We start from the raw sequence: 10,966 nt of genomic DNA, 5'->3' as shown, positions 1-10,966 counted from the left end.
CCAGTTGCTTGGGACAAAGATGTGGCACTCTGCTTCCATAAAGACTACAGTTTATGAAACCCTAAGGGACAGTTCTATACTGTCCTACAGGGTGGCTGTGAGTCAGAAATGACTCAGTGGTGCACAAGTACAACAGAACAGAGCTCGACCATCAACGAATATAGATGCTAAATAATGAGAGTTACGTAATTTTAACTAGAATCACTTTTTATTGAAAGTATATGCCAGGCACAGGTCTCCCTGTATCTCATCTATGCTATCTAATTGTGTCAGAATTTTAAAGAGTCTGGATTCCGAAATTCTTTTAATCCAATAAATCTTAACTTCCAAACTCAGCCCGCCTTCAACTCTAAGCCACGTCAATTTCCTCCTCCCACCCGGAATGTGTCTTTCTTAGTCCCGCCCCGAATCCTGCTCCTTCAGTACTCGCGCTTCTCAGAGTTGCAGTCCCCGCTGAGCCTCTCGAGGATTGGCGCGCACGCGCAGCACGCGGGGCGCATGCGCAGTGCTGGGCGCTGCCGCCGCTCTGGTCTTTCGGGGCTGAGGTGGCTTCCCCGGGGCCGGGTTGACGAGGGGCGTCATGGCCGAGGGCAGCGGGGAAGTAGTCGCAGTGCCCGCGTCCGGGGGTGCCAACAGCCTCAGCAATGGGGCCAGTGGGAACTCGGCGCAGACCAGCAACCCGCTATCGCGGAAGCTGCATAAGATTCTGGAGACGCGGCTGGACAACGACAAGGTTAGCGGGGCTGGAAGGGCCTGGACGTCAAGGGTCTCCGTGGGGCTGACGGGGCTGGGGCGGCTTCTGTCCGGCGGTCACATCTGTCCGGCGCCCACCACCGCCTGCCTGGTCCCTCCGCAGAGGGACCCCCCCAGGCGACCGCGGACTCGCGGGCCAGCTGCGTGGACGGCGCGGGGCGGGGAGTGGGGGAGGCTGAGGAGCGCCGGGGAAGGAGAGGTTCCTCGAGGACCCGCTGGGTGTGGAGGCGGGCGGCGGAGTCCGGGACAGGGCCCTGGGAGCTCTGAGGGTCCGAGAGGGGAGAGCACAGGGCAGGAGGAGAAGCCCGAGCTAGAGCGGGCGACGAGACGGGCAGCGCGCCGCGGGGCTTGGGAGAAACGGAGGAGAGCGGTAGGCTTAACCGAGCGTTTCCATGGACACGTAAAAAAGCTAAAATCAAGTGCACTGCGAAAGAACTACTTCTTACCACAGCCTCAGATGAAATCCTGTCTGCTGGTTTTTGTTGTGAGCTCAGGCTGTATTTACTTTACAGGGTAAGGTGCCCATATGTTCCCCCAGGTGCCTCCGGAAATTTGGAAATTTAGGTTAGACTTTCCAGCGTCAGTCATTGACTCTCCGGATGAATTGGTCATGCCACTGTAGCATGCAAAAAAAAACAAAAACGTAAAAGTGGAGTTTTATAGATAAACCTGTAGGCAACGGAAAATAAGCTGAATTTGACTTGCGTGTCTGAAAAACAATGTTATAATGTAATGAGTAAAGGTGGGCTGGGCGCCGCCACTTACTACATGTGACCACTGAATTGGGGCATTATGATTTGAGTTAGTCCTTTAACTTCCCTAAGCTTCTGTAACTTCTCTAAGCCAGTAACTTCCTCAGGATTGTTGTGAGTGTTCAATGAGATAATCCAGTTGAAGTGCTCAGCACAGTGCCTGGCATTTACTGTTTCTTAATAAATGTTAATGTAATCATACCATGTTTTTAGTGCTTAACATGTGTGTAATTATCTAATATTAACATCTGTTTCGTTTACTACAGATACTCTGATGTTACCATTAATCAGTTGCCCTAGAGTGGATTCCAATTTATGGTGACCCCAGTGTGTGTCAGAGTAGAACTGTGCTTCATAGGATTTTAAATGGCTGATTTTTCAGAATTAGATCACCGGACCTTTCTTCTGAGGCACCACTAGGTGGACTGGAACCTCCAACCTTTAGGTTAGCAGCTAGTGCATTAACTGTTTGTACCGCCCAGGGACTCCTAACACAGACATACATGACATTGTCTCCATTTTACATCTGGGGAAAATAAGGCATGGAAAGCATGCACCCAGGTTAAGTCATATAACTAGCAAGTGGTGGAGCTGTAACTTGGACCTGAATTTGTGTGACTTTGTTCAGAGTTCACTGTTTCTTTTAAACTGAGGAGCTCTGATGGTGCACAGTGGTTAAAGCACTTGGCTGCTAACTGAAAGGTCGATGGTTTGAACCCACCAGCTGCTCCGCAGGAGAAAGATGTGGCAGTCTGCTTCCATAAAGATTTACAGCCTTGAAAACCCTATGGGGCAGTTCTGCTGTGTCCTATAGGATTGCTGTGAGTTGGAAATGACTTGACAACAGTGGGTTTGGTTTTTGGTCTTTTAAACTGGACCCTAGGACAATTTAAAACTATAGTCAAAGAAATGATTTTATGTTTTTAGGGTTTTTTGGGGAGGGTACAATAAATATTTGTGTTTGTAAAAATACTTTTGCTTTCTCTTAAATATTAAAGTGAATTTAAATTGTCGGTTTAGCCAGTATTTCAAAAAAACATTGTAACAGAAAAATGGAGGGGTAAGTCTGTTAGCATATACATTCATTCAGTGTAGGAATTTATATCTGTAGGCTTTAGGGTACTGTTGGGATATCTCAGGCTTGATCCTCTGTTGTCTCTTCCATCCAGAGTCTCTCTGGAGAACTCTTTGAGTTCCATGGTTTTAAATAGTGAAAAGTTTAAAACCTCAAATTTATAACCTCGTTCCTGGAATCTCTACTGTGTTCTGGATTTATAGAGTCAGTTGTCTATGTGACACCTCCAACTGGATATCTGATCGACAAAATAAAAACATATCATGGCCAGATGAACACTAGATTGCTCCCCAGACTGGTTCCTCCTCCACTGTTGGTAAAGAGTGTCACCATTTACCTGCTCAAGCCAGAGGTATAGGAGTAATGTAGGGATAATTTTTATTCCTCTCATTTTTTCACACCTTACATCCAGTCCATTAACAAATTCTTTAGGTTCATCTAGTGGAATAACCATGAGTCTGTTTAAATTTAAAAACGAGTTTTATTATGGCAAAAAAGTCTTCTGCAAAATGGGGAAACAGTGCTGGGAGAAATCCAACAATGTGCTCCAAGGGGCTTCAGTAATACGGGGATTTATGAAGGAAAAATCCGAAAACAGTAAGGTACAGCTAAAACGTTTTTGATTGGTTAACATTTACAGAGCTTAGGGGGGTGTTAGAACAAGGTTATGGGAAAGTATTGGGCTTTGTAAGGACTCAGGCACAGGTTAGAAAAACATTTTTTTTAGGGAGCAAAGGGACCATTTTCTGAGAATTGGCTGACCACCAAAGTCACATACTTAACACCTGTGATAAGCTTTTCCTTACATCGGCCATCTTAAACCACAAGCTCATCTTCTTAGAACTTTTGGACAAGCAGAATAGGGTAGACAAAACCACATTTATCTATCTAGGTAAGGGTACAGTGGAATGATTTACAGAAGTGACAAGCTGTGTTATATGACAGAAACTACATGTAGAAATCCAAGATGGAGTCACTTAGGTCAAGAAAGGATTTGGCTTAGACCCTAGGTAGAATTCTCAGTCATGTCAAGAGTTTTGGTTTTGCAGTGCTCTTCCTTAGAATTTTTTTGGTCTGTCTCCCCTTTTTCTCTCCGTACTGCTACCATCTTGATGTAAGCCAGTGTCAAATCTTTGAATTTTTTAAATAGCCTCTAGGTGCTTAATTGCTTCTTGTCCTCTCGCTAACATCCATCCTTCTCACAACATTAGAATAAACTTTTAAGCATATTTAGCATATTACTTAAAATCATTTTTCATGGCAGATCCCACTGTGGACTATTCTTCTGCTGGCTTGCTATTCTTTAGTCACACTGGCCTTCTTTCTGCTGCCTTAGAGTCTTTGTACTTGCTGTTCTCTCGCCCATGGGAGGTCTTCCCTGACCGCTCTCTAAAGAAGTTCCCCAACCCTCACTGAAGACTGTGCTGTGTTAGTGCTTACCTCATTGTATTAGTTTCCTATTCCTGCTGTAACAAATTACTGTAAATTTGTTGTTGTTAGTTGCTTTTCAGTTGATTCCGACTCTGGCGACCCCATAAATTTAGTGACTTAAAACAATACAGATGCATTCTCTTATAGTTCTAGAGGTCATAAATCCAATATCAGTCTCAGTGGGCTAAAATCAAGATGTCAACAGGGCTTGTTCCCTCAGGAGGCTGTAGGGGAGAGTCCCTTTCCCTGTCTTCTGCAGCTTTTAGAGACCATCCACATTTTGTGACTCATGGCCCTGCATCACTTTCATCTCAGCTTCAGTGGTCACATGGCCTTGTCTGACTCTGATCCTTCTTATAAAGACCCTTGGGATTACATTGGACCTACCTGCATCATCCAGGATAACCTCACCATCTCCAGATACTTGATTTAAAAATCACATCTGCAGAGTCATTTTGCCATGTAAAGTTACATATTCACAGATTCTGGGGATTAGGACATGGACATCTTAGGGTGGCCATTTTTCAGCCTAACATGCTCATCATTCTCTTTTACTTTCTTTTCAGCACTTGTAATTATCTGCAGTTATCTTGTTTATTTATTTGTTCTTTGTCTGTCTTTCCACCCCTCTAGAATGTAAGCTACCTGAAAGTAAGGGACTGGCCTGTCTTTACTGCTGTATCCCTAGCATCTAGAGCAGTGCCTGGCATATATTTAGATATTCAGGACATTTTTCTTACCTAATTGCATTAAATTATACATTAAAATAAAAATAGCATCATGGTGACTAGAGGAGAAGACTCTGATGAGCTTAGTTTAGTGAAGAAGAGAACCAAAAGACTTTTTTAAAATGAGGCAATTTATTTATCTGTCCACCATTAGAATTTGAATTAGGCACATGGAAACAGCCTTAAATTTAATTAATGATTTTTTTTTTTTTTTTAGCTTAAATTACTTTCTTGATTTTGATAACCTGAAGAGGCTCCTTAAATCCTAAGTGTAGGTAGGCCCTTGAATTACTTCATGTACTTCTGTTTTTCTTGTGTGTAGTTTGACTCTTGTAGAGAAAATCTGGAACTATTTAAAGAGTTTTAAATATTATGTTTTTCACTAGTTAATACATTAACACTGTACAAAAAAAACCCCAAAAGAAACAGAAGGGTTTATAATGAAATATCTCCCTCCTAGTTCTGTTCCTAGTTACACAGTTTCTAGCCTGGAGGCCGCCAGTGGTACTTATTTTATATATATACTTTCAGAGATAGTTTATACGTGTATAAGTAAATATACATGTATATATTCGTTTTTCTTTTTTCTTACAACTGTTTCTAAACCTTGCTCTGCATTATTATGTCTCAAGCTCATACTATGTAAATACATAAGGAGGCCCTCCCACCCTTTTTAAAAATGATACACCATAATTTAACTAGTCACTTTTAGATTGACATTCAGGTTATTTCCAATATTTTGCGATGTCAAACAATTCTGCAGTGAATAACCTTGTATATATGTCATTCTGCACAAGTAAGTATATCCTTAGAATTGTGTTCTGGAAGTGAAGTTTACTGTTAAGTAATTTGAAGGTCATCCAGTATTTTTTGGATTGTTTAATAGAAACAAATTATCTGAAAATTATTTGATTTTGTTTTGAGATTAGGAAAATATTTGAAAATTGGTCCCAATAATTTTCTAGAAGTAAAACAATTTCTTCTCTCATTGTTTAGGAGATGTTAGAAGCTCTCAGGGCACTTTCAACTTTTTTTACTGAAAATAGTTTGCGAACTCGACGAAATTTACGTGGAGATATTGAACGCAGAAGTTTAGCCATTAATGAAGAATTTGTAAGCATTTTCAAGGAAGTGAAGGAGGTATGTTCTTTTCATTTAGCATTTTTGGGAAACTTACTATGCCTGTCACTGTGTTAAGTATTATTTTTATGAATTAGGTAGAATACATTTGCTTTTCAAGTACCATGTTCAAATAGGAAATTTAACTGCTTGTTCCCGCTGCATCTAGGTATTTATTTGGATTAGTCTGATTCTGTGACATCCACTAACTTATGCTGGTTCTTAGAAATTTGTAACAGTTGTTCTAGGCGATTCTCTTAGGAATTTTAGCTTTTTTAATAAATATGTTTTTTCTGAGTGGTTTTGCAGTAGAAATACCTTGACTGAATAGACCTCCCTTTTGATAACAGCTACTTAATTGGAGATTAATTTTCAGATTACTTAGCATCAGTTACTTTAATGCATAAATGAGTCATCATACTTGAGTGAGCAGTCTACTCACCATAGAGTGAAATATATTTTATTTATTATGTAATGTTAGCATGTTTGCATGTGAGATGTATGAAAGGGTTATACGTGGTTTCATTGAGTACTTAATAAATAAAAATAGATTATTTTTAACATTTTGGTAGCATTTCACTGATTGAAGTCTAATAATTTGGAAGTTTGAAAAGTAAGTTGGTAGTATTCCTTAAGAAAAAAAGGAGGAGATAGTAGTGATGAACTCATTTGGATTGTGGTCTCTAAACGCTATTTCCCACTGGAAGTACCCACCTTATCACTACCCTAAAGCAAGGAAGCTATGTAACACTATTGGGTAAGTATAACAAGGACTCTGAAGCTAACTTGAGAGGCGTTCGTTGGTCAAAGGATAATTTGAGCATTAGTAAGAGTAACTGCAATGGACTGAAACACAGCAAACATTTTTAAGTCCATGAGTTTACAATGATACTAAAAACCAAACAGAACTTAATTGTTTTTGGTAGATGTAAGGGAATTGAAGGAGCCCTGGTGGCACCGTGGTTAAGCACGTGGCTGCTAACTGGAAGGTCTGCAGTTCAAACCCACCAACTGCTCCATGGGAGAAGGATGTAGCAGTCTGCTTCTGTAAAGATTTACAGCCTTGGAAACCCTCTGAGGCAGTTCTGCTCTGTCCTATATGGTCACTATGAGTCAACATGGACTTGACGACAATTGGGCCATAAAGAACCAACTGATTATTTTGAAAACTGATAAAAGGAAAGACTCAAACATTTATTTATTAATTGCGCCCTACCCTCGTGGAATATTTTCATAAGCGCCATTATACTAATTTCTTTTCACGTTACTGTAAAAAATATTAGTGTAGTGGTGCTTATGAAAATAACCTCGTGGGGGGAGGATGCGGTTGGCAAACAAACATAGAAGATGTGCATTATTTATCTAAAAATGTGCTATGTTAATGCTATAAGGATGCAATGAGCAAAATCTGGAATGTTGGGAACCCCACAGGAAAATGAACTGGTTTGTTCAACAAATAATTGTTAGAAAAAGAAGCAGGAAGGAGTGAGAACCTGCAGATAAACAAAATAAATAAGAGATATATCAGCCAGTTGCTATTTATGAATGTTGTTTGGTTTCTGATTTAATACATTATGAAAAATGTTAGACAATCGAGGAAATTTGAAAACTGACTAAATATTTGATATTAAAGGATTAATGTTAAATGTTTAGTTGCAAAAACGGTGTTGTGGTTATATGTATATTTTTAAAGAGTCCTCTTAAAAGTGAATAATGATATGTTTATGAATGAAATGATATATCTGGAATTGCTTCAGAATAATTCTGTTTGTAGGGGAGGGACAAAGTGAACGGGGCAAGAGGCAGAAAGTGGGTTGGAAGATAGATGAAGAGTGGTAATGAGTTTTGATAATCGTTAAAGCTGGGAGATGAGTACATAGGGCTTCGTCTCAACTTTTGGAGATTTTGAAAATTTTTCATAACAAGTTTTAAAAAAGTTATATACCAGTTGGATTTCACAGCCTACAGCTTTTTTTTTTTTTAGTTAGGGGAAAAGAAGACTTTTCACTATTAAAAAAGTCAGAAATAGGAAGAACAATTACTTATGATTCTGTCACCCAGAAATAGCTATTATCAGTATTTTATTGTATAACCTTCCCTGTGTTTTCTGTACATAAATCATAAATACGTATTTTTTCTAAAAAATGGAAATATTATTTACGCTCTTTCATATGTTTATCACAGGCAGCTCTGTGTTGTTCATCCGCATATGTATGTTGTTGTATACTTATCTGATGAATTCCTTGGGATAAATTCTCAGTAGTAGAATACCTGAATAAAGAGGTGTTCGTATTTTTAAAGCATTTGCTGTTTTCTGTTGTCACACCCCTAAAAAATAATATATTAGTTTCTTCACAGCTTTTCAAGCATTAGATAGTATCATTTTCTTAATCAATTTCAGTCTTAAATATGGGATGTCTTGTCAAGACATGACAAAAAAACTTCATGGGACTAAAATGAGGACTAAAATAAAATAAGGAGACGAGAAATTAACAATATTTATAATGTTTAATGTAATTTTTCTCCTTTTCAGGAACTTGAAAGCATAAATGAAGATGTCCAAGCAATGAGCAGCTGTTGTCAAGATATGACTGGTCGCCTACAGGTACTGTAGAATGGCTAGATTTTAGCATAGTGTCTGGTAAAGTTTTCCAAAAATTTTTAATTACGTCTATACAATGTACGAATATCTAGTATATTGTGCCCTGTAGGAAGTTTGAATAGAAACATTGTGTTTTTGTTTGTTTGTTTTTTGAACTATAAATGCCTGTTTCTCTTTGGGTGATGGTCTGCTAATAGAGAGTAGTCCCCAACTTACGAGGTATTCAAGTTACGACAACTGCACTTGTGACCATCTTTTTTTTTAGTACATCTTATCGTTAGTAATATGTACTATTTAGTGTTGCAGCGCATAATTTGCTGGTGTTATTGTTCTCAGATATTCACTTGCAGATGTTCAAAGATCAGATTTATAAAGACACTGATAATAAAAGGCAATAATAATGAAAACCAAAAAAAAGAAAAGAGGTATTCAGCTTATCTCAGAACCGACTTATGATACGGAGTCTTCTGAACGAAACCCTGTAGAAAGTCGAGGACTACCTGTGTTGTTCAGTTAACTCCAGAAGCTTTTGTATTTTGATCTAGCCAGTACAGTGCTGTGTAGAATTTAGATAAAACTTTCAATTCTATAATGTCCCAAAAGTCCAGCAGGAGTGAATTCCTTAGAAGAAAACCTTAGGAATAAATCTAAACTAAAGCTATGCCTGAAAAAGACTCAGCTTAATTCTGATTCATGCTTAGCCTAAAAAAAATCCCAGGAAAATATGTAAAATTTTAGGTTTCTAGTGGTTGTCCCTTTTAGTTTCTGATTTTTACTGATAATTATATTTTTACTCTTTTTCCTATAGCTATTTTTAAGTGTAAAAAAAGATGAAAGTATTTTTACTCTCCCTGCTATTTTCAAAAGAGTTTATAAATATTTTAAATCCCAACCAAGGTAACTGTTTAGTCTTTTGTATTATCTTTGTGCCCGTGCCCCCAATCCCAGTTTTTACCCTATAGTGGTATGGACCTTTTTTCTCTCTCTCCCTTTTTTTTTTTGTGTCTACTTTATTGAAGAATGATTTATATACAGTAATAAACTGCATCCATTTGGAGTATACAAATTGATGAGTTTGGACAGTTTTATCACCTGTGAAACACCCATGACAACGAAGATACAGATCATTTTTATCACTTGTAAAGTTCCCTTAAACCAAAAAACCAAACGCGTTGCTCGAGTTGATTTCGACTCACAGCCACCCTAAGGACAGAGTAGAACTGTCCGTAGGGTTTCCCAGGAGTGGCTGGTGGATTCTAACTGCTCACCTTTTGGTTAGCAGCCTGAGCTCTTAACCAGTGTACAACAGGGCTCCAAGATTCCCTTATAGCTTTTAAATTGAATATTTAAAAATTTTCATACTACCCATTGCTGATGTTCAATTGGATTTCATGATTTTGAAGATTTTGTTCATCCCTTCCAATTTTGCCTGAAATTAATTTATTTTGATACAGTGTTTTTAAAACCTTAATAGTATTCATATTGTCAACTCTAGAGTAATGCTTTTAATTTATTCATTCATCAACAAACATATTTTTTGGAGTCCCCCCCATGCCCCTCAATTTTATTATAGGATTAATTTAATAAGTTAACAGTTTCTAAGGTACTTTTAATATGGTAAATTTTAGGAATTATTATTAAAAGTGAGGCTAGAGACTCTGTTATTGGCAAGATGCATATGAAGCAGTAAGACAAGAATTTCACTGAAAATCTGAGAACAGGGCTTGTAGAGGATTAGGCGTCTAAGAACCCAGAACTGGAGGCTCTTTCTAGATCTAAGGTAGCCCTAGAAACATTAGCAGCAAAAGCTTGGCTCTTTTTTCAGTGTTCCAGAATTAAAATGACCGAGTATGTGTTTTTGTCTGCTTTATAGTTTCTCCTAACTAGTGACATTAAAGTATGCATGATTCTGGCTCACTCAGTGTCCCTCTAAGGCATGGATGCCATATCCTCTACCTGCCTCATGACCATTCAGCTGCTACTCTCACTGCTAACTGCCTCATTTTTGTAGTATTCCCAGTGCAAGTTGTTTTTTTTTCTTTTTTCTTGTTTATTGTTGTAGTTTAAATGAAGTTTACATTTCAAATTAGTCTCCCATACAAAAATTATACATGCATTGTGATGTGACCCTAATTGCTCTCCCCATTCTGTGACAGCACACTCCTCATTTCCACCCCTGATTCCCCATGTCCATTAAACTAGCTCCTAACCCTCTGCCTTCCTGTTTCACCTCCAGACAGAAGCTGCCTGTTTAGTCTTTTGTACCTACTTGAGCTAAGAGGCACACTTCTCATGAGAAGAACTTTATGTCCCACAGTTGAGCCTAATCCCTGTCTGAAGAGTTGGCTTCGGAAATTGTTTCAGTTCTGGGCTGATAGAGAATCCAGGGGCTGTGCTTTCCGAGGTTCCTCTAGTCTCAGTCAGACCATTAAGTCTGGTCTTCTTACTAGAATTTGAGTTCTGCACCCCACCTTTCTCCTGCTCCATCAGGGACTCTCTGTTGTGT

At 38.8% G+C, this 10,966-nt stretch overlaps 1 protein-coding gene across 2 annotated transcripts in view; it reads left to right on the top strand.

Moving 5' to 3' along the window:
• Positions 1–474: 474 nt before the first annotated feature.
• The window catches only part of COG6 (component of oligomeric golgi complex 6), a 149,700-nt gene continuing 139,208 nt past the window's right edge, over positions 475–10,966 (top strand). The window contains exons 1-3 of one of the 2 annotated variants that reach the window (XM_004388073.1): positions 475–733; positions 5,736–5,879; positions 8,392–8,463. In XM_004388073.1, coding sequence (XP_004388130.1) covers positions 581–733; positions 5,736–5,879; positions 8,392–8,463 — 369 coding nt within the window. In that variant the 5' untranslated portion in view covers positions 475–580. The remainder of the gene's footprint in view (positions 734–5,735; positions 5,880–8,391; positions 8,464–10,966) is intronic. The other variant, XM_023742224.1, reaches the window with a different exon arrangement.

Source organism: Trichechus manatus, unplaced genomic scaffold (genome assembly GCF_000243295.1).
Source record: "Trichechus manatus latirostris isolate Lorelei unplaced genomic scaffold, TriManLat1.0 scaffold00205, whole genome shotgun sequence".
Classification (NCBI taxonomy): domain Eukaryota; kingdom Metazoa; phylum Chordata; class Mammalia; order Sirenia; family Trichechidae; genus Trichechus; species Trichechus manatus.
The sequence above is the reverse complement of the archived record's forward strand: the minus strand, read 5'-3'. Positions and strand labels throughout refer to the sequence as shown.